This window comes from Anas platyrhynchos, chromosome 16, assembly GCF_047663525.1.
Source record: "Anas platyrhynchos isolate ZD024472 breed Pekin duck chromosome 16, IASCAAS_PekinDuck_T2T, whole genome shotgun sequence".
In the NCBI taxonomy this organism is placed as follows: Eukaryota; Metazoa; Chordata; class Aves; order Anseriformes; family Anatidae; genus Anas; species Anas platyrhynchos.
The window spans coordinates 10,065,469-10,086,605 of NC_092602.1; the positions used below are offsets into that span (position 1 = coordinate 10,065,469).

At 42.0% G+C, this 21,137-nt stretch overlaps 1 protein-coding gene and 1 long non-coding RNA gene across 6 annotated transcripts in view; one reads left to right on the top strand and one right to left on the bottom strand.

The window, feature by feature from the left end:
• Positions 1-885: 885 nt before the first annotated feature.
• On the bottom strand, positions 886-4,358 carry LOC139998797 (uncharacterized). Of its 2 annotated transcripts, none has more exons than XR_011803740.1 (3): positions 4,087-4,358; positions 3,293-3,365; positions 886-1,485 (listed from the first exon to the last, which is right to left on the bottom strand). It is a non-coding gene; the product is annotated as an uncharacterized lncRNA (long non-coding RNA). The 2 variants fall into 2 exon arrangements; XR_011803739.1 differs by lacking the exon at positions 886-1,485 and adding an exon at positions 1,909-2,288 and having other exon boundaries at positions 4,087-4,349.
• Positions 4,359-4,438: 80 nt separating this feature from the next.
• The window catches only part of PPM1F (protein phosphatase, Mg2+/Mn2+ dependent 1F), a 34,059-nt gene continuing 17,360 nt past the window's right edge, over positions 4,439-21,137 (top strand). The window contains exons 1-6 of one of the 4 annotated variants that reach the window (XM_072024262.1): positions 4,439-4,685; positions 13,118-13,251; positions 16,866-17,065; positions 17,716-17,904; positions 18,769-18,912; positions 19,870-19,963. In XM_072024262.1, the coding sequence (XP_071880363.1) occupies positions 4,510-4,685; positions 13,118-13,251; positions 16,866-17,065; positions 17,716-17,904; positions 18,769-18,912; positions 19,870-19,963 (937 nt within the window). In that variant the 5' untranslated portion in view covers positions 4,439-4,509. The remainder of the gene's footprint in view (positions 4,686-13,117; positions 13,252-16,865; positions 17,066-17,715; positions 17,905-18,768; positions 18,913-19,869; positions 19,964-21,137) is intronic. The other 3 variants (XM_072024263.1, XM_027470191.3, XM_027470192.3) reach the window with 3 other exon arrangements.

Below are 21,137 nucleotides of genomic sequence, written 5' to 3' on the forward strand. Positions count from 1 at the left end.
TTTAAGCTTTTAATTGGAATTCAATTGTCCAAGTGGACTTCACAAACAGGAAGGAGACTGAAAAAGTCTACCTATACTGTTACTTGTGGCTAATAGAAAGGAAATGAAATTTTCCTCTTCTGTCATTTCCAAAGCCTTTGTCAGCAATACGAATGCCAGGAGTATAATAGCTGATTAAGATCAGTGTAACGCTGCTGCTTCTTTTAGATGTGGAATGGGCTTTTTGTTTTATCTGACTTCTCATCTTCTAGTAAATGATTAATAGCCTCAGATTTTTAATTATCTGCAATAAGAGCACTACAAATCTGCCTCTCTGCTGTGTATAATAATATGTGAGAATAATGCCAATAGACATACAAATTGGAAATCCCAAATATGAAGGGGAGTATCTGTCTTGAGCAGTGATTCCCAAATAACAGTCCATGCAGCCAGGAATCTTTAGGTCAGTGAGTCACAGTGAAGTGAGACCTCCTCCCACTGCTGGAGGACAGATAGAGCTCTCATGCTCTTCTTTTCCTCTGTTCATGTAGCTGATCATACCTGATCAAATATCATGTCATGTCTGCACCCCATATTGTCATTTTAGTGTTGGCGAGCTATATCATTAAGAGGAGCGTCCTTGTGGTTCATTATATGGAGCTGTATCTAACCACTGGGTGCCATGCTACAAAACCTAATTTTGTACCAGTATGTAATACTCTCTTCTTTCCTTCCATGTGCACATAGCCGATCCATCGGATCAGGTACAGTTTGTATCATCTGTATCCCCAAAACATTTTCAGTGCTTGTTGTGGTCGGATGAGAGGATACCATCGGTTTTACTTGCTGCAAAGGCTGCTGCATTTGAACACAGAATATGCAGAGCAACGTGACACGTGATTAACTCAAAACAGAATGGAAAGATGAGTCCCTGCAAAAGGTATTGTGCAACCCTACTGTTCTAATTGGCACTATGTGCAGTTACTGAACAAGAGAAAACACAAAACACTGCAGCCCCCTGTTCCTTTGATCAAATATTTATAGAGTTACAGCTCAAACATGACCTATATTTTAATAGTATTACTTAAAAGACAGATTTAAGTAGAAGTGGTTTTTTTTTGTTTGTTTGTTTTTTTTCTGTAACTTTTGTGTGTTTTTATTGCAAATACTAAGTCAGCTTTCTGGTAAAAACAAACTCTTTGTATCTCCCTTAGCTTAGATTGAGTAGTTTATTCTCTTGAAGTTAATCTTGCTGTAACATCTTCAGCCATAAAGCTTAGCATAAACTGTAGTAGTTTTCAGAAGGGATTGTATTGATTCTGTTGTTCAAGCCCTTTCTTCCCTCCTGTAGTTTGCTTGGATATACTAGTATACTGCTTTAAAAATACCTGTGTGTTCAGCTAGCTTCTGCTGCTGCGTATGCCAGTGGCTGGGATTTCTGCAATACGTTGAGTGGCCCTGAAAGTGTGGGAAATCTGTCATTAGTCATTCCATGTGGCTTTTGACCTGTGTGGGAAACATTTTTATTACTATTAGTATTTTAAAACATATATTTATTTATTATGTTTTTATTTTGGCCATTTTCAGACAAACATTTCCTTGTAAAATCTCTTTGCTGAATTAGCCCCAGCAGACATTAAGTGCTGTGAACTTTCTGTCATGCTTAGAACGAGCTTTTTAAGTGTTCTGGGAGGTTTGAGTAGCTTCCTTTTATCTACCACAGATGGTGAAGATCTTTCTGCCTGTGCCTGAGGAATGAAGGCACTGCAGGATGTGCCCCAGCGGGCTCTCAGTGCTGTGACCTGGCACACAGGCTGGCGATGATTGTCTTCAGAGTGGAGTGGAAAGAAGGTGGAGGTGACAAGTGCTTCCAGTTTTTGTTTAAAACTTTAGAGGCACATTCCTGGGATTGCTTTATGAGGTGTGAGAGAGCAAGAATTTTCTTAAAAATGTTGAAGTTGCTGGAGATGTTTCTAACAGTAAGGTGAGCACTGAATGTATCGCGTCTGCGGTTCTTACTGAAGAAATAGGAGTTACAGCTTATGAAATAAAATCTCTTCTACTTTTGGTTTACATTCCATGGAAAAAGCTCAGGAGAAAGCTTTTACAATTTAGGTAAGTTACTTCATGAAGTACTGTTAGTCAGTTTTAAAGAGAAGAGATTATTTTGTCTCCCATAGGTGATGAAACAAAAATGAATTGATCTGTGCTGTATTGTTGCATGCTTATCCATCCCTGAGATGGCAGTAGCACATTCTAGGACTCTTGCTTTTGTCACCGTGGTGTGAGAGAAGTAGCAGTTGGTCTCCCTGGAAAGTTGATGCCAAAAAATGGACAGATGGTGCTCAGGAATATAGCAAGTATCAAAATACAGAGTTTGGTCTGATGGTTATATGGATAGGAAGGGGGGAAAAAAAAAAGTCAAATCTCTGATAGAAACAGGGAAAAGATGCGGTGCAGACAAAAAACATGTCTGAAAGTGATCAGTGGCCATCTTGGGGCTAGTAATACTGAAGGGGTGACTTCATCCCATACCTATGGTTACTCATCTAAATCATTCAACTTTTAAAAACAGTTTTTGTTCTTGGAACTGCCAGTAAGGAGTGGTCATAAGGATGCTGCAGCTTTCCCTCTTGGCTGGTTTCCCAGCAGTCTTTGAAAGTAGTTTTTGGTCTTCCCTATGTGAAGCCACTGTAGGGCTGCACAGTATGTACTTTTTGTTTTTCCAAAGATAATTGCACGTGGGATAAATCTTGAGCAAGGCTCATGCTCGTGAATGAATTTTGTGAGGAATGAAGTTGGAAGTTGCTTTGAACTTTGATAGATTTTCTTCTGCCAAATCCACTGGGGCTGAGGTTCAAACAGTATAAATTTGGTAAAACCTGCTGTGGCTTTCAGCAGGGACCCAGTTGGGAACATTTTGTTGTGTTCAGGTTGTGTCAAATTCCTCAGTGATTTTTGTCATCCAAATCTAGTCTGGTTCTGGGCATCAGGACATCAACCCATCTGGGAAAAAATTATCTTGATTCACGCAGGAAGCAAAGGGAAGAGCAATGTTTAGATGCCCATCCTGACAACTGCTCTTGAGGAAGGCTGCTCTTACCTTCAGCAGAGCTTTGCCTGCTTTCCTGGAACTGTTAATAGGATACAGGCCACTGTAGTTTAGCATGGGAATACGAAGGGAAGGGGTAGGATAAGAATCTCCTTGACAGTAATGACTTAGGAATCTCTAAAAACCTCAGCAGTCTCTGTTGCTGAACACAGTTAACTTAGTGCCAGATGCTTCAACTTGGCATGAGTGCTAAACACTTACCAGTTTCAGCAGGAGTTCAAAACTCAGATCCTCCACAAAACTGACCTTCCAAGCACTGGAGTAAAAGCCCACTCTAAAAAAAAAAAAAAATTTTAAAAATGTAGTAATGACTCTCATTTTCAAAGTTGATAATTTTTTATAGGATCCCCTCTGCAGTGTCCCATTATAAAAAATAGGAAAGTTTTAAAAGTAGTAACTGTTCTGCTGCTTTCTTTTCAGAGCTCTCTGGTGATTAAAAACAAACAAAAAAAAAGAGGTGCATTGCTTGCTAGCTTTTTCAGTAGAATGGGGAAGAAAGAACGTGAGTCAATGCTCTGAAATAGAGATGTTGGAGAAGGAGAGAACAAGAAACCAAGGTAGTGCAAATGCTTGCAGCAGTATTTCACTGAGTGTGGAGCAGTGCTTCTGCTTTATTCCTTCCTCCTGTGAAAGTGTGCTGCTATAGCCACTGAAGCTGTGTTAACACCAGGCGGGAAGTCCCACCGCTCTGAATTTGGAAGCACAATAAGCCGTTCCTCGCTGTACCTGCTGGAAACTGCTCCTGTTTGGTCTGTCACCTGTGCGTGTCAAGGTGTTCGAGTATGGAGGAGGGGATGGGGGATATGAATAGCGTTAGACATGGATGCAGGGCAGAGAGGGAGTTCTGAAGTGTTTTTTTTTTTTTTCCCCCAAACGAGTACCTGGGTTAATGACTTGATAAAACACTTGAGATGTGTTTAACACAAATGAAAGTTGTGAAAAGCCCCCGTATGTGTTGTGGTATTAAAAGTCAGTCAGTAGATGAAGTAACCTACAGCTCTGTTCCAGCTGGTGCACTGTAAATACCCCAAAGCCCCAGCAGCTGCAGGCAGCGGTGAGGCAGAGTTCTTGACTGATTTCCTTCAGGTTTTTGGCACTTTATCGCGTTTGTGGGGTTAGGACTGGGGGCTCTCTGTCACCGTGTGCTTGGGACACTGCAGCGTGAGGCGAAGGCAGCCCCCAGGGGCTTCCTGACACTGAGCGGTGCCTCAGGGGCCGTTAGACCCGTAACGGCCGCTCCCGCCTCCCAGCCCCGCCGGGTCCTAGCGCCCCCCTCCCCGCGCCCCCGCCCCGTCCGGCCACGTGCCCGCGTGGCCCCTCCCCTCCTCCTGCCCCCGCCCCCTCCCCGCTTAAAGGAGCCGTCAGGGCGCCCTTTCCCCCTCCCCCCCCCTCCCGCCGCCCCTCAGCGCGGCGCCGCCATGGCGCTGGGAGCGGAGGCGGCCGCGGCTCCCCTCGGCGCCTTCCTGCGGGACTTCCCCGCTCCGCTGGGCCCGGGGGAGCCGCCGCCGTGGGGAGCGGCGGGGAGCGGCGCCCTGAGCCGGGCCGAGGTGCCGGGGGCGCTGGCCGAGCCGGCGAGGAGCCTCCTGGGCGGCAGGTGAGGGCCCCGGGGCTGAGGGGGGAGAGCCGGGGGCGGGCTGAGGGGGGCTGCGGGGGCCGCTCGTTGGGGGAGCGGCGTGAGGTGAGGCGAGGTGAGGCTCGTCCGACATCGCCGGCTGCCCGCGGGTGGCTCTGTGGACGCTGAGGAGGTGGTGGTGGAGGTGCCGGTGATCTTCAGGTTCTTGAATTGCCTTAAAAAAATCAAATCGCTTTCTGTGTGTCGAAGCTCCAGGCGTAGCATCAATTCCATGGCGTGCGCTGCTTAGTTATACGCTGTGCCTAGACCTACAGGTGAGAAATGCATTAAAAAGTGCGCTTTTAGGTTGTGATCCATGTGCTACTGAGTTGTGCCCTCACTGAACCGCTCCCAGACGAAGCACAGCGGTGGTGTTCCTGAAGGAGCCTGCACACGCACCCTGTGTGCTCCACTTCTGAGCGCCCCGGAGCTGGAGAGGTTCAGGGTGAGTGCTTTAAACAAGGGTGATGCCAGGCTGGAACGGACCCACGGCAGCCCACCTGCCACGTGGAGCAAGGTACTGCGCTCTCAGGTTATCTTGGAGGAAGGCATGAGGCTGTGCAGGTACAGGATAGATTCTTCAAACTGCAGCGATTTAAAAAATGGCATTTATGAGGTACTTACCTCTAGTACTGCATTGTTCTCTAGCACGCACGTTAACTTAACGTTGCTTTTGCAAAGCTTTCATCTCACCTGTCACTTCTGGTGTTTACCCAGAAAGGGGCCTGCCCTGTCAGAAGCTGCATTTTTCACATACCTGCCCTGCAGCCAGTTCTGATTAGACTGCCTGCTTTGTGGGGCTTCTGAGCTCCAAAGCTGGAAAAATACACGTAAACAAACAAAGGGGAAGGCAGCAAAAGAAAGCAACCCAGAGTAAAAATGCAAAAATCTACTTTATACTTCTTTTCACAAACTGGGCTTGGAAAACAACAGTACGTCAGGTTAGTGTTCTTACATATTTTCTTGGCTGCCAGTAGGCAAAACAGAATCAGCCATTTGTGCAGCTGTGTGCTTGGCCATAGTACAGCGTGCATGAAGTGTCAAGTGTAGGCATCCCAGCAGCCTTGCAGCTCAGTTCTGGGCTCCTGATGCAGACAGAGCTTGCCTTACAATTGCAGGAAGCCTGCAGTGTCACCCTGGCTTGGCTAAGTTCTTGCACGTGGAGGAAGAGCCTGGTAGAGACCAAGAACAGGACAGGAATGTAGGAATTTGGAAGTGCAGGCCTTCTTCTCGTAATTCATGTAACTAAGGACCAAAACTGAAGTCTGTGACTGTGTGAGGAATTGCCAAATGTCTACTCAAATGCAGCTTAAGGCTAAATAAACTTTGCAGTTAATCTGACTCCCCCAAATCTTTGACAAAAGATAGGTGAGGAAATATAAACAAATAGGAGAAAGATGATTACTAAAATTAAAAAAAAAAAAAAAAAAAGCCTTGGATGCCTTAGGAGGCATTTAAATGTTTGTGTAAAAGTAGTTAAAAATGCACAGGTGATGCCAGATTAGGAAGCAAGTTCCAAAGAGGTCACTGTAGCATAGATCCAGGGATGTGCTGTTGCAGGCTATCATGGTGATATCCCTAGCACACAGGTGGCAGCTCAGTGGAAAATATTCATGCTCAAATATTTCAGCGTTAATATCCCCAGGTCTCTCACCCTGCAGGTGCTGTTAGGTGTACCTTGCTGACTGCTTGCGTTGAAGCTTGTTCAGAGTTTGCTCAGTTTGAGTTCTGTAACGCTACAGCATTGCAGAGCGTGTTTTATGTGATGATTTGTGATGATGAAGGACTTGTCTATAGATCAAAGCATTACTGGGAGCTGAGTTTGGTGCACAGTTCTTACTTCTGCATTGTCAGATACTTTGTACACACCCACACAGATCTGTGGAGTGTGCCTTGAGCAGCCTGAGCTAATAACGGTCTGGCAATATCCTTAGCTCCTGAGACAGCATGTGGTGGGGGTTAGCTCATGTTCTAGTTGCTTGGAGGTGCAAACCTTTGTGTCTTTACAAGGAGAAACATTCTTCCTCCGCCGTCGATCAGGGTTGTGTTTGAGAAGACAACAGGGTAGGGAATAACATCTGTGTCCAACGACAAGACTTTGAACGCTGTTATTCCTCCGAGACTACACGCGTCACTTGTGTGGAAGGAGTTCACACACACAGGATTCACACACAGAATTTCAAGGTTGGAAGAGACCTCAAGATCATCGAGTCCAACCTCTAACCTAACACTAACAGTCCCCACTAAACCATATCCCTAAGCGAGTTGGATGTGTCCAGCTAACCCCTGGGATGTCTTTACAAATCTAAAATGAGTTATTTTAACTACCTTCTGCAAATGTAGCTAGCACTCTAAGACAGACACTTTTGCTTCCTCACAGGGCTTGGGTTAAATTGTGAATACACCGAAGCTTTGCAGATGCTTCTACTTTGAATAATTAATTTAAATCTATGGAACTGCCTGCCTTGTACAGAATTAAATACTTGCATAAAACGCTGAAGAATTGGGGCAGGTTTAAGTAATCTTGCTTTGCAGGATTTTAATTAACACACTTTTGGATAAGAGCTGTGTTTTACGACAATCTGAAAATAGATCGATGTGAGTGAGAAGTCCATTGGTTATTTCCAAAACTTCAGAAATTAACCTGAAATTTTGCATTGTCTGAAACAGAACACAAGGTGAAGTCAGAGCTTCAATACAGAAGTTTCTTCTTTGCCTTGATAGGAGCTGAAACCTGTAAGGCCATCCTGTCACATAGCCAAAGAACAATGTGAAATTCCAGCAGGTTTCCTGTTTGAGGAGACTTTACTACAATAACAGTTGTGAGCTCTGGCTTCCTGTTGTGACCCCTCCCAAACGAATGTTTCATCTCTTAGTTGCCTCAGCATCCTGTTTTGTGTCTTTGTGTTTTACACTGTAATGCTTGCACCCAGGACGTTGCCCTGGTGTCTTTATTTTCAGCAATTCCTTGCCTTTAGAATAGTTAATTCTGCAATTAAGATGTTTTTTTATGTGATGTTCACATGGAGTGGGAGGGGACTTATGTTGCCTCTGGTTTACTCAATCTCTTCTAAAAACCCCGTTTAGTGCCATTCTCTCTGGAAGCTAATAACCCAGCTACCATGCCCTCTGCTTTTAAAGAATCACCTGAAACTTTCTTCCTTACTCCTAATTTTTACCACTTAGTGTATGTTACTGTAATGCACCAATAATTCTCTTTGCTAGGAACGTGTTTACAGTGTCAGCGGTCTGTTCATTTCAGGAAAGTGAATTTCATCTGCCGGTGCCTTCAAACAAACTTTCTGCTTTTTGTGGAACCAGTTGTGCTTGGTAGTGGAAGGGTACGTGCATCAGCCTTCCTGAAAGAGAAGGCCATTCCTGCCAGAGTTCTCAGCAGCTTATGATTAATCATGTTAGAATTGGAAGCCTTGATAAAGTTAATGCACAAGAAGAATGTAGCACTTCTGCTGTTTCCTAGTTAATTTAGTCAATGATTAACAAATTGGCTCTGGTAATTTTGGGTGATGGTCAAAACCAGCGTGATTTCTCTTGCAGCTGGTTTGCCCTCTGCTGCTTCAGAAGCTCCTGTCAAGCTGTATGTCATCCTGCCAGAAAAGATGTGGAGCTCTCGCTGGATGTGTGTATGCTTAATAACATTTTTGGCAGTCCTGACCTGCCTCCAGCAGTATATAGAGGCTGGACAAACTGTTGATTTAGTGCCCAGTAAATGGTTTTTTAGAAGACCGTGCCTTCAAAAAGAAAGCATGTGTATGGGGAAGCCTGCAATGCAATAGAGAAAAGAACTTGAGTAAACGCTGAAGGAAAAAAAAAGATTAAATCTATGATGATGAAGAAACTTTTTGGTGACTTCTGGGTACTTAAATCAATTTATTTGGCTCTGCTTGAAAACATGAAATCGTCCTTCCCTTTAACTTGGATGTTTTGCTCATTGTTCATGCATTTGTATTATATTTGTTTGGTTTTGTTTTAGTTCCATCAGTGTTCATCTACTAAAGACCTGGTGTCATTAATGCAAGAAATGACTTCCCATTCATTTTGGGATTTCAGATGTTCTCTCCTTGACAGGAGACAAGATTTTTATACATATGTATATGTATATATCCTGATACATAATCTGGGGGAGAGAAACAAAAATAGCAGACGGGGGAGAAAACAGTGAATACAAACAGCTTTTGTTTATTAGGAAACTTGTGACCTGGTATTATTTCAGCATCGTGAGAGACTTGATAGAGAACTGCTAGCATCTGCAAACCTGCATTAAAATGGCTTTGCTGATGTGGCTGCAATGTTCTGCAAGCACACACTGACTACACAGTGACGAGCTTTTGCTTTAGTGGCAAAGCTGTAGTGTATCTGCTCTTCTGCTGTTACAGACCCTGTGTAGCAACTAAGAGCAAAAATAAATCTTCCCTGTGCTCCTGCTATGGCTGACTTAAGCTAGAAGCGTTTGCTAGCAGATCCAGCATCTCTTGGTTGCACAGCCTGTACTTGCATACTTCTTTCTGTCTGTGTGTATATAGATTATATATAATACATACTCTGAAAGAGAGAGAAAATTGTACAGTGGTGCTGTGGCAGCACTTTAATATCTTGAAAGAATGTCATGCAACTTTTTTTTTTTCTTTGAGAGGTGGCAAGTGATCATCCAACATAGGCAGCACAGTCGGCAATCTCCTGTGCTTGTCCTTGTACACACAGAGACTTCCTGGCTTCGCTGTAGAAGAGCGTGTGTTAGGGAGCGTGAATTATTTTCCTTCCAAGAAAAGTAAATAATGCAGCAGGCTTTGTGTAAACATCGGGTGTTTGGAAGGTTCTCGTGGGGCTTTGTACCACCCTCCACCAGGTTACACAGAGCTTGCTTCTCTGCTGGAAGTGCCGAAGAGCAGCTGTTTGGAGTCTGCCGCCTGTTGCAGTACTCCCTGCTTCCTCAAAGCTGCCGCAAGCTGTTGGCACAGCACAACAGAAAGCCTGTTGTGTTTTCAAGCCTTTGAAAGAAGCGCAGCCATAGCTGAGGCTCTGGGTGAGGCGGAGGGGCCTGACCCCTTGAAAATGCAGCTGTGTCCTGCAGACTGCTGAACGGGCTTGCTTGTACATCGCTTGTATTGATGGGACAGAATGGAGCTGGTGGCAACGCTCACCGCAGGTGTTCTGGGGTATTTGAAGACCCAAATAAAGTGATCTTACCAGGGTTTCTGGTTCCTGAAGAAACCTGTGTGCATTGTCTTTTATTTCCGAAGGACAATACGTATGGGTCAGTGACAGTTGCTTTTTTCATGTGTTATAAAATAGAGAACTAAGTTGTGTTGCAGGAGGGGAACTAAGTGAACAAGGAGAAAAGTAAGTTCACTTCTGTAACTCATGCCAAGTTGAGGCTATGCAAAATGTCATAATTGCTTTCTGCTTCCGTGTGTAACTTTATTTTGGCTGCAAGGTATGGATATCAAGAGAAGCTTTGCAAACCCTCACATAGTTCCTTTTAACAGTACGGTATGTGTCCAGTTGTCCAGAATCTTTCAAGGAGGAGGATGGCATATAAATCTGTGTTATTTGTTAGCAGGAGGAGGGTGGCATATAAATCTGTGTTATTTGTTAGCAGAAGCGTGGCTTTACTCTTCAACTTAGTGCTTTTATCTGTACTCAGGTCTTTAAAACAAGGCTTATACTTTACCATGGAGTAGCTGGAGGATATGAACTCTCTGCCCCAGCCACTGGTGTTTTGACTTAGCTGGTGTTGAAGCTACAGTGCCTCATCTCCACTGTTCCAACATGTATTATTTTTCTTTTAAATTTTTGCTGTGGTCAAAACACACCCTTTTTGTTAACAAAGAAATAGCCTGTGGCAAAGAAACTCTGAGGCTGTTTACTGCTAGCCTGTGTGGGCTGAGGCTAAGTAGTTAGCGTTGCATGTGTCATAGAAGTGGGGCTGACATGTTTCTTCTGGGACTCCTGCAGAAGGTAGCTTCCTCTCCATGTAACACACCCCGCCAGCTTCCCTCTTCCTCCCAACACGGGTGTTTTCCCACTTAGGAAGCAGTTACAGTATTCCTTCTGATTCATGAAAATTAAGTTAGGCCTGGCTCAGCCCATCAGCAGGGAGTTTTGGGCTTCTTGGGCTTAGGGTCATGTTTTTTAAACTTCTATTTTCCCTCGTGTCAGTGTGTCAGAACCAGCTGCCCACTGTTCTTGCTGGCTGCCTAACGAAGTCCCAGTAAGGAGGCATTTTCCTTCCTTGTTTGCATTTGTAAAACTTTAAAGGAGGAGAGGGAGGAAATGCATAGGAAGCAAAGCTGAATGAAGCATATCAGTACTGAGGAATCTTGGATTTCCTTCTTAGGAACTGGGTGGTAACTGGACACAGTTGAAGGATATGACCTAATAACTTGTAAACCTGTTCCTAGTTACCAGCTTCCTGTAAGTAGCAGTTTATGTGGGATTTGTGAATTATGGCATTCAGCACGATGCCTCTCGTTTAAGGTTCCTTCTAGGGACCTAGTTCAGCAAACTGGGGCTTTGTAAAGCAGAAGGCTACGAAGTGGCAATTGGTTCTGGTGCCGAACTGGAAACCAAGGCTGGATTTGAATTTCTTCTCCCATGGAGCAGAAGAGGCTTGTAGGTGGCTGAAGCTGTGTGTTTCTATGCACTTAAATGCATAGCTGCTCCTCTTAATACTTCTGGAGCTGGAACCTGCCTTAACTAATACTTCTGACTTACAGGAGCATCATTAATGCATCTGATCGCATTTGTGTGGCTTGTATTCTCATGTTTGTTTCTTTTCCACCTATCCTAGGGAAAACAGGAAGGAGGACTGTTAGCCATCTCCATTTCAGATGTTTTTCTTGCCTGACCTTTTAAAAGATTGTCTGTTGGTGTCATGGTGATCGTATTGCGTTGTTACTTTTAAGTAGGAAGGGAACTGACTACTAAATGCATTAGTCTTTAAAGAAAAAAAAGTCAAATAATACCAATTTCTGGTTTCCTGTGATGATATGACTGCAGCTAGCACTGAAAGGAGCAGAAACACGTTGCCATCTTTTTGAAGTACTGAAATGACTCATTAAAGAAGGCCATCACCACTGCCGAATGCGGAGCATAAAACACGCTTCTGTTCGCAGCCTGCTGACTAACACAATGCTCTTTGTTTGCTGCCACAGGAGGTACTCGTACGTGGTTCTGAGGATATGACAAGGCCTCTCTTTCAGAAGCACAATGGTAAAATGCATTTCAGATTGTTGTCACTGGGATCTAGCAGCTCACAGTCTTCCCCTTCTCTCTTCTGTGCACACAGAACCAGTTATCTTTGTTCAGCCTCTTCAGAGACCATTTGCTTCCACCATTTTTTGCTCTCTAGCCTGCCAGTTTTATGCAGGAATTTTTAAACGTTTCCCTGCAAAACAGCTTGTCCTTGACTCGCTGCAGGTGCCTTAATGTGTTATTTGCTTTGGTTGCATAATTCGGGGCTTTGTGGGCATCAAACACTCCATGAACAACAGATAAAATTCTTTTTGTGGATGTCCACGCTTATTCTTCATTGTGCTCATAGAAAATGTCTGGAATGTGTGTCGCATACTGTAATTGTTAGTGCCTGCCATGGGAATATAGTGAATATAAAAGACTCATTTTCTAGTAGTCCCATTTTAAAGTTGGACAGAGCTTATTTTTTCACAGATTCAGAAGCACTGTAACAAGCGTGTTTCGATAAGGCAAATAGCTTGTGAAAACACTGATTAAAAAGGAGAGTTTGTAGGTTGTGTAGTGTTACTGTCTTCTAGAAGCTCACCTGAAAGCTTCAGTTGAATATCAGGCCTAGTTCCCGGTGCCAACCCTTTGTGCTTTCTTCCCAGGCAATTTCTCTGGAGAACTTCCAGTCAGGAGAAACTGAGCATGACAGATTTGTGGGTTAGTACTGAGCGTGACTTCTCTTGTGGAGGGAAGGGAATTGCAGTCCTAAATAACATTTTGGAGATGCGTGTGTGCCACAGTGCAGAGATCTCTATGCTGACTGTGGTGAGACATTTTGGCTGCAAGTGAGCTGTGTTCTGTAGTGGATAGAAAGAAAACGTTGCATTCAGAGACTGGAATTGGAGGTAGCCATTCCCATCGGAGAGCTGAACATACCATCTGTGGCTGAAGTGGGAGGCAACAGTTTGAAAACATGATTCATGCACTTCTCTGCATTCTTGAGAAAGCACTTGTCTAACCGAAGATCGCACTGAACATTTGTATGAATAAACATCGCACATATGGTTTCTTCTACAAGTTTACTAATAAAGTTGGAATTATCGATTGTGTTTAATGCTTTCTAATTCTGAGCTGAGGTCAGCAGTCATAAACAGTGAGGTTGTAGCTCAATTTAAACTAATGGTATTTTGTCTTTCCCTTCCTTTTCTTACCAGCAGAGGTTTTTCACCACTTCTTGCAGCATCATTGATCCATGCTGCAGTTGATGAAGTTCTTCGAACAGACTTGACTGAATTTAAGAAGCAAAGTGTGGAAACGGAGGAAGAAGGAGATGAGGAAAGGCTCACCTGTAAGTATACTTTTTCCCTCTGTGGTTTTCCCAGAGGCTGTCTGTTGGAAGACTTCAGTGTTTTGAAATGTTTCCCAGAATATTTGGTTAGGCTATGTTGCAAACAGTAGTGAATAGAACTGTATTTGCTCCTGTGGAATAAAAGGTAGCTGTGCAAACGTGGTGTCAGGAGCCACAGACTGAATATGTGGGTTGGCTTTCTGGAAAGGGAAGAGTGTTTATCTTCCCCAAAATAATTAATGACTGAGTATGTCCACAGTGCTTCCTGAACTGAACTAGTTTAGAACTTTCCTTTTTCTCAATGAACTACTGCAACTTGCAACTGAAGTTGATAACCTCTAGTATTTTCTGAGTGCCCCGTCTCCTTTGGTAGACTGACTTTAGCTAGTTATAGATATACATTGCTGTTGGCATCATCATAATTGCTATTATGCAGCCATAGTAACACCTTAAATTCATCCATGTACTCCATGTTGCTTTTCTGTGTTCTTGGAAACTAGATTTTGGGCCCTCTAGAAACTGAATATCTTAAAACTAAAGGTCTTTTTCTTGGCAAGTTTATCAAGTCTCTGTGTTTTATCAATTATTCCCTCTTCTCTCCCTGCCCTCTCCCATGAGGATGGGATTATGAAGAATTTGAATCATGTATATTTTACCTGGTGCTTGCATTTTCTCCTATCTGAATCAGGGAGAGAGCAGACCGTGGTGATAGAGTACTGGGTTTGAGCCCTCTAACAGATGGTCATATTGCATTTACATGCTGAAGTACTTAACGTTAGGCTTCACTAAACATTCAATCCTAATGACAAGAGTATAAATGGAGCAGGATGCAGTTGAAGATTAAAAAATGGAGAAGAGAGATGTCTTTGACAAGTCTATCCTGTAAGGGGAAATCCTCATCCTTCCATTGCTCTGGGATGACTTCAAAGGCAGTTCAGTTTGCCATGGCAGATGCATCTCCAAGCAGAGCTGTGGCAGTGGCCAGGACACAACACTTTTGAGAAGCCTACTTCATTATGCATTTACAAACCTGAAACGGGGCGGGAAAACACAATTAAATCTTGCTGCACCCTGAATATTTCTTGCCTTGCCTAATGTTGTAGCCTTTCTGTGTCTGGAGAGATTTAGTGAGTTTCTAGCACTGTGCATGAGAAGAGCTGGCTTCGTATCAGCTTTGCTGGGGTCTAACCAACATACATTCTTCCTCCTGAGATTCCCAGGGTGAGTGGGGTTGGGTCGGGGGCAGGGGATCACACCCTCTGCTGCCCCCCAGTGGGGCTGGACCCTCAGCATGCCTGACTGCCACCCACTTGTATGTTCTGCAAGCCTTCAGAGATTCTCCTGGGTGCCTTTTGTAATCACTTTGAGGTTAGTCTCACTGGTATCTGTGCTCTGTTCTATGTGTTGGTCTGTGAGCGATCGCCCCAACTTCTGTCCTAAGCTAACCTGGAGAGGATGCTGCCTGAGATGAGTGGACAAAAGAGCTTTGTGCAACTAGATTGTTGCAATTGTTAGAAAATAAAAAGATATGGGCAGCAGTGCTAGAGCATGACTTCGGGCAGGGGAAACTGAAGGACATTGAAGTATTGATCTTCCATAAACAGGGGTTCTATATTGTGGTTGCAGGAACAGCCGTAAGGCACAGTAAGATCTTCCCTTGTCAAAAGTGATACAAAACTATCTTCTTTACAGTTTTCCTTCATCGGGGGGGGTTGCATCTTATTGTATTGTGACTATGTGCTTCGGTAGTGTGTCTTTATTTGGTACTACACGACCTATATAGGAAAATACGAAGTGACATATTGTAACCCACGTGTGATAATTCTGTAGTTTTTCAGCACAAATATTTCACAGAGCAGCTGGCCACTGGTCATCAGAGCATCTTGCGCTCTGTTGAGCCCCGTTATTGACTCCCCTGTAATTATATTTGATGGAACTGTAGCAGTTACACGTTATTGCACACATGAGCTGGTGTGCATTTGTACAGCTAGGAAGAAAGATGTTCCTTGTGCTACAGCACACTATGGGCTCTCTTCCTACATTGCAATAACAACTATAGCAAAAAGCGTTCTTGGAATGAAAGAGAAATGACTATATACAAGTAAGGTATGTATGTGTACCTATATGAATACTACTGTTTGATGTGGTGCACTGCAGAAAAATTTCTGGCATTAAGGTACAAAAGTCTATGTCAAATTTCACAAGCTTGGTACTTAAACGGCAATATATATTTGAATCTCCTAGTCAGTATTGGTATATACCCGTACATGTCTTGACTAATAGCTGTAGACAAGGCTGTTAGGGTGCTGTCCTATTGAAGTATATTTGTCTATGGGATGACTTAATATTTAAAAGTTTTTATATCTTGCCAGGTCGTATTTGTATATTGAGCAAATCAAAAGTAATTTTGGATAACATTTAGTGACTGCTAATCAAAGATCTGTGCTTAATCCTAAGCTTTCAATTCTCCAGGCTCAGAGATGCATCTGAAGATGGCCATCTAGCATTGCTGAGGAAAAGAAATTCTTCAGAGCTAAAAGTTATAAAATAAATTCTGAGGAAGCTTTAATGCTAGCAGTGTTAGTAGGAGTAAGGATAAAAGAGAAATAGAAAAGATAGTTTATGCACTGCGGTTCTTCAGGACATGCTTTAGTGGCCAGTATATTATTTTTGCTGTATACATGATCTTTTCAATGTTTTTGGAGTTAGTTGATTTAGCATTGAGGTGGGGTTCATAAATAACAGAACTTCAAATTATTATCTATTCTGAGAGATGCTACATTGCAAAGCCAGATACAATGCCAAAAACCAAATCATTCAGTCTGATGAACAATAAGTTTGGATTAATTGATCTTTGGGACCTATCCAGAAAAGGATTTGAGTGTCTGGCTGGAGCTTTTCACACTATGCTCAGTAGGTCTTTATGGTTCTGCTCTGTCATGACAAAGCAGGAAAGTTGCAGAGGTGTTTTTCTGTCTTTCTGTTATTCTAGCTTTTACAGTCCTGTGTGTTTAAAAAGATAAAGATGACAGCTTAAGATTTGATTCTGTTCTGTTCAACTATGAGTTGACCCATTGACCTCAATAAAATATATTCTCATACTTCCTTGATGCTTCAGTGGAAGTGGTTCAATAGGGCATAACCTGACCCAAAGTCTGGCTAATATTTTTTCAACCCTTGTGTCAAAGAGAACAGCAATCTGTTATTGAGTTGGAATTTCTGCCACTTGATCTTTTTTTTTTTTTTGTAGGGATGTACTCCTAGCACTATACCTTGTGCATTTTACTTGCATAATAATCACGTTTATGTCTAGCTCACCAGACTGATTTTTGGATCCATGTTATGATTGTTTTTTGATGTAGTTACCTATTTGATGAGCCTCTTTTTGAAAGACAACCAGTAAGTACAAGAAGCTTTTCTTGTCCTTAGTGGTACCCTGTTCTCCATTATTGCCACTTTCTTTCCACATGATTCTCAGGAGCCTATTTTAATTCTTGCAGAGCTTGTAGAGGCAGAGTGCTGGATAAGGGTATGCAGCTGTAAGGAGAGAAACTTGAAGGAAAGATGGGGTAAATGATGAGTCACATCTTATTGTTTTGTCTTTGTGCTGTCAGTGCTGGATGGAGAGTCACTGCAACGCTGCTTCTTTAACAAGCTTCGGGATGTCTGCTTTGAATGGCAGAAGCAGTTGCCACCGCTGAGACCACTGAAGCGGTTCCTGCTTGTTTCCATCCATGCCATCCGTAACATTCGACGGAAAATGGAGGACCGACATGTTTTGCTCCCAGAGTTCAATCAGCTCTTTGGTTTATCAGTAAGTCTGGACAAAACTGGGGAGGTCAATTTGTTAGCTTTTCAACGTTCCTCTAAACAGAGTGATCTAGTGATGGATGATCTGGGAAATGGTAAGAATTTGTAGCCACAACGTACATATCATGTCTGCTGGAGCAAGTGCTTACTGAATCCTTTTGCTAGGGGCTAACTAATGCCCTGAAAAAGAAAGATCTTGGGACATTGGGCTTCATGTTATAAGTGATGTAGGGAGATGGGAAGTTACCTATTGCTATGTTGCTGGAGTTGTAATGTTCTTGTGGCTCAGATAACTGATAGGTTTTAACTATAAAAAAAAAAAAAAAAAAGACTGGGAACAGAACAACAGTTGAACAAGGACAAGTGCCAATAAATGAAGTGGCAGTGGAACTACATAACTAACTGCCTGCTGTTTCAATTCCAAAATATTCAAGGATATTAAATGACAAGCAATAAGGAAAATAATGCCCCTGTAAATTACCCATTTTATCCATTTAGCACATGGGTAAACTGGTTTAAATTGCCTTTACCTATACAACATCATATGGAAGAAAGCCCAGAATAGAGAACCTTTGCTCCCTTGCTGGTACTGCTTTAGGAACTATTTTATTTTTAACGCTTGTATTTCTTCTTCTCCCTCCCTCCCCACAAAAGGATGACATCGATCGCGCTTACTTTGCGGTATTCGATGGCCATGGTGGAGTGGATGCTGCTAATTATTCAGCAACCCATTTGCATGTAAATGTTGGGCTACACGAAGAGATTGTTAAGAATCCCGCAAAGGCCTTGAAATGCTCTTTCCAGAAGACAGATGAAATGTTTCTTTCCAAAGCCAAAAGAGAGGTGAGTGGGTAGAGATTAATTCCATTGTATTTAAATAACAGCAAGAACTGTTGGACAACATGGTATTATTCAGAAAATTCTGGCAGTATAGCTTCTTTGAAGTGCTGACTTCTTTATGAAATTATGCTATGTGAAAAGGTTTTATTTCAATCAAATTATTTCTTTCTTTGAGGAAAAACAAAATGGCAGTGCTTGCAAGTTTGAGATGAGCGATTGAAAAGAAGTGTTATGTGGTTTAAGTGATCCTGATGTACCAGTTATTTGAAAGAACACTGCTGCCTCTTTGCCGGAATTAGTCTCTAGGTGTTCTGTTGTCCTGCTCCTTACCTGGAGAAAAGGTTTCTGTTTTTCTGATACTGTGGTCACCATCTTCCTCTTTCTTCATATCTTCAATGTCACAAGTGGTAGCAAGATGAAAATGTATTCCATAGTTACAAAAATTATCTATAACAGACTTCAGTTCTTCAGTATTATCCATCTGCTTTGAATCAAGTTGGTATGATGAATGGTCTTTCTTCAAATCTGTACAATGGAAGGATGGTTTATAGTAACAGTAATTGTAACAGTATTGTAACAGTGCTTGTAATGTGAACTCTTTTGTTATCTTTTGTTTAGCAGTAACTGATCAGTCTGGGAACTAAGAGCAGAGAGGGAAGAACATAACAGAGTCGGTATCAGCTATCTGTATGCTAGAATAAATAGTTTCTTTCAGATCTGTCTGATATCTTGTACCCTTTTCACGTATCTGTGTTATGATCACAGGTCTACTGCACTGCATTTCAGTTTAATTAACTTAAGTTTGTAATTTTGCCAACAAGCAGAGCTTGTTGAATATTCACCTCACACACCTGCTTTATTCTGCAGAGGCTGCGGAGTGGTACAACAGGTGTATCTGCATTGATTGTGGGGAACAAGCTACACATAGCATGGCTAGGGGACTCGCAAGTAATGCTTGTCCAGCAAGGAAATGCCGTGACGTTAATGGAACCTCACAAACCAGAGAGAGAAGTAAGTCTTTTTGTGTGTGTGTTGTCAGAATATCTCTTGAAACCTTTTGGAATGGAGCCTGCTCAAATGTTTTGTGCTTTACATACTTCTGTGTAGTGTGGTAGGATTTACAGAATGACTTTTTTTTTTTGCCATCTACTCGTGTGCTTTGAAAAGCTGCTTCCAACAAAGTGCTAATGGTACTGGCAGGCTTGACTTCAGTTCCTACTCGGACTGTCTTTTCAAAATTTATTGTAACTAGAAAACTTTCACAGGATTTTTTTGTGAATGTGTAACTGCCTGTTATAAATGGACTCTGAGATTAATAGCTATTTAAAATGTTAACATAAGTAGCACAGAAGACTTCCATAATATTCTATACTGCCATCCAAAAGCCAATGATAATCTGCTAGCCTAACCAGCTTAAAGTATATTGCAGTTCCTATATATTTTAAATATCCAGGAATTTTATTACACAAAATTTGGTGGGGATCCTGTGAGTTTAGATAGCATTGTGTGACTATCTGCCTTCGTAGCATGAATATTTGTAGTAACTGAAGTAGAAAAAGTACTATCAATGCGAACGCAACATTTAATTATGACATAGCCTACCTGTCTTGTCTTTTATTCCAAACATGTATATTTACCCAGCTTTATGGGATAGAAGGAAGTGACTGGAAGGGTACTCTTTTCATATGGAAAAGAACGTGATGATACAGAGACTTAATATTTATGGTTTTTTTCTGTACAAGCTGTGACACATTTGGGAAGTAGGTGGATTGTTTCCAGTAATCGTATTAAGTGCATGTTTCTGAACTAGATTCTGATATGTGTTTATTTGCTATATTCGTGCTATAAATACAGAAGCTAAGGCAGTGCTTGGTTTTGGGTTCTGTCTTTTTTACTTGAATGGCTAACAATAAGGTCAGTAAACCACAAGTAGACTCATTATAACGTTTGTATTCTACTGTTTTTCAGGATGAGAGAGCACGTATTGAGGCTCTGGGTGGCTGTGTAACCTATATGGACTGCTGGCGGGTTAATGGTACCTTAGCTGTCTCCAGAGCAATTGGTAAGATTAAACCATCAGAATTAGTACAGTTTAGATTAAATTTGATCAAAATGCATCATCTGAGACTGTATGACTATAAATAACACTTTGCTCAGTATCAATTGAATAGTAAACCACTGTTACCATCTATCTTGCATGCAAGCCTTGACAGTTCAAATTTTATAAGGCTTTTGCTCCTTGGAATGTCGCTGACATTGTATTGTTCTCCAGTAGCTTAACAAACTTGGAGAATTTCATGTGTAAAAGTGGAGAAAGTATTAAAAAAATATGTTCATCTAGCTTTCTTTATATTTGTGTCTAAATGTCTGTTGTGTTTTTTGGTCCACTTTATCTTCTGACTGCAGCTCTTAAATCAGATTACCACATCCTCCTTCAAATAGCATATATCCATCAAGGTAGGGCACTTCAGTTGTAGTATTCCAGAATCTTATTAAACGAGGCTGCTTTGCTACTCACAGGATAAGGCAAAAAGAGAACAGGCCTTGGAGAAGTGCAGTAGATAACTGTAATATATGACTGGAAGCAAACTATTATAAATTTATATAATACTATTTGGATCAATAGCAACCCATATTTGATTACAGTGTCTACAAAACTGATGAACTAAGCACAACAAGCAGATTCATGTGGCGTTTTGCTGTATATCTGGCTAGCTAAGAAATACCTTATTTTCGTAGCATTCTGAAGGCTGTGCCTCTTGCACGCTTGTAAAATGAAGACCTGAATATCTCCTTCCGCAAATATATTTCAAAGACAGTAAACTTTGAAAGAATTTCCTTCATTTCCCTGCAAAATTAGGAAGATTTTGAATTAGAGTAACTCTAGAAATTACTGGATTTAGTTAGGCCCCAAGAGTTTTCAAAGGAAACGAAACCCGTCCAAGCATATTATTCAACTTTTATATATGTATGTGTGTGTGTATATATATGTATATATACACACACAGTATACAAATTTTATATTTATATATATTTAGTGTGTGTGTACATATATATACACTATATATATACACACACACACACACATATATACACACACACACACACACACACACACACACAACTTTTCACTACTCTGGTCCTGCATCAGGTATCTCTGGAATATGATCTATCTGTCCTTTAGGATGGTGAAAGCAGGTGTGGATGAAGAACTACTTACATTTGAAGTAATAAAG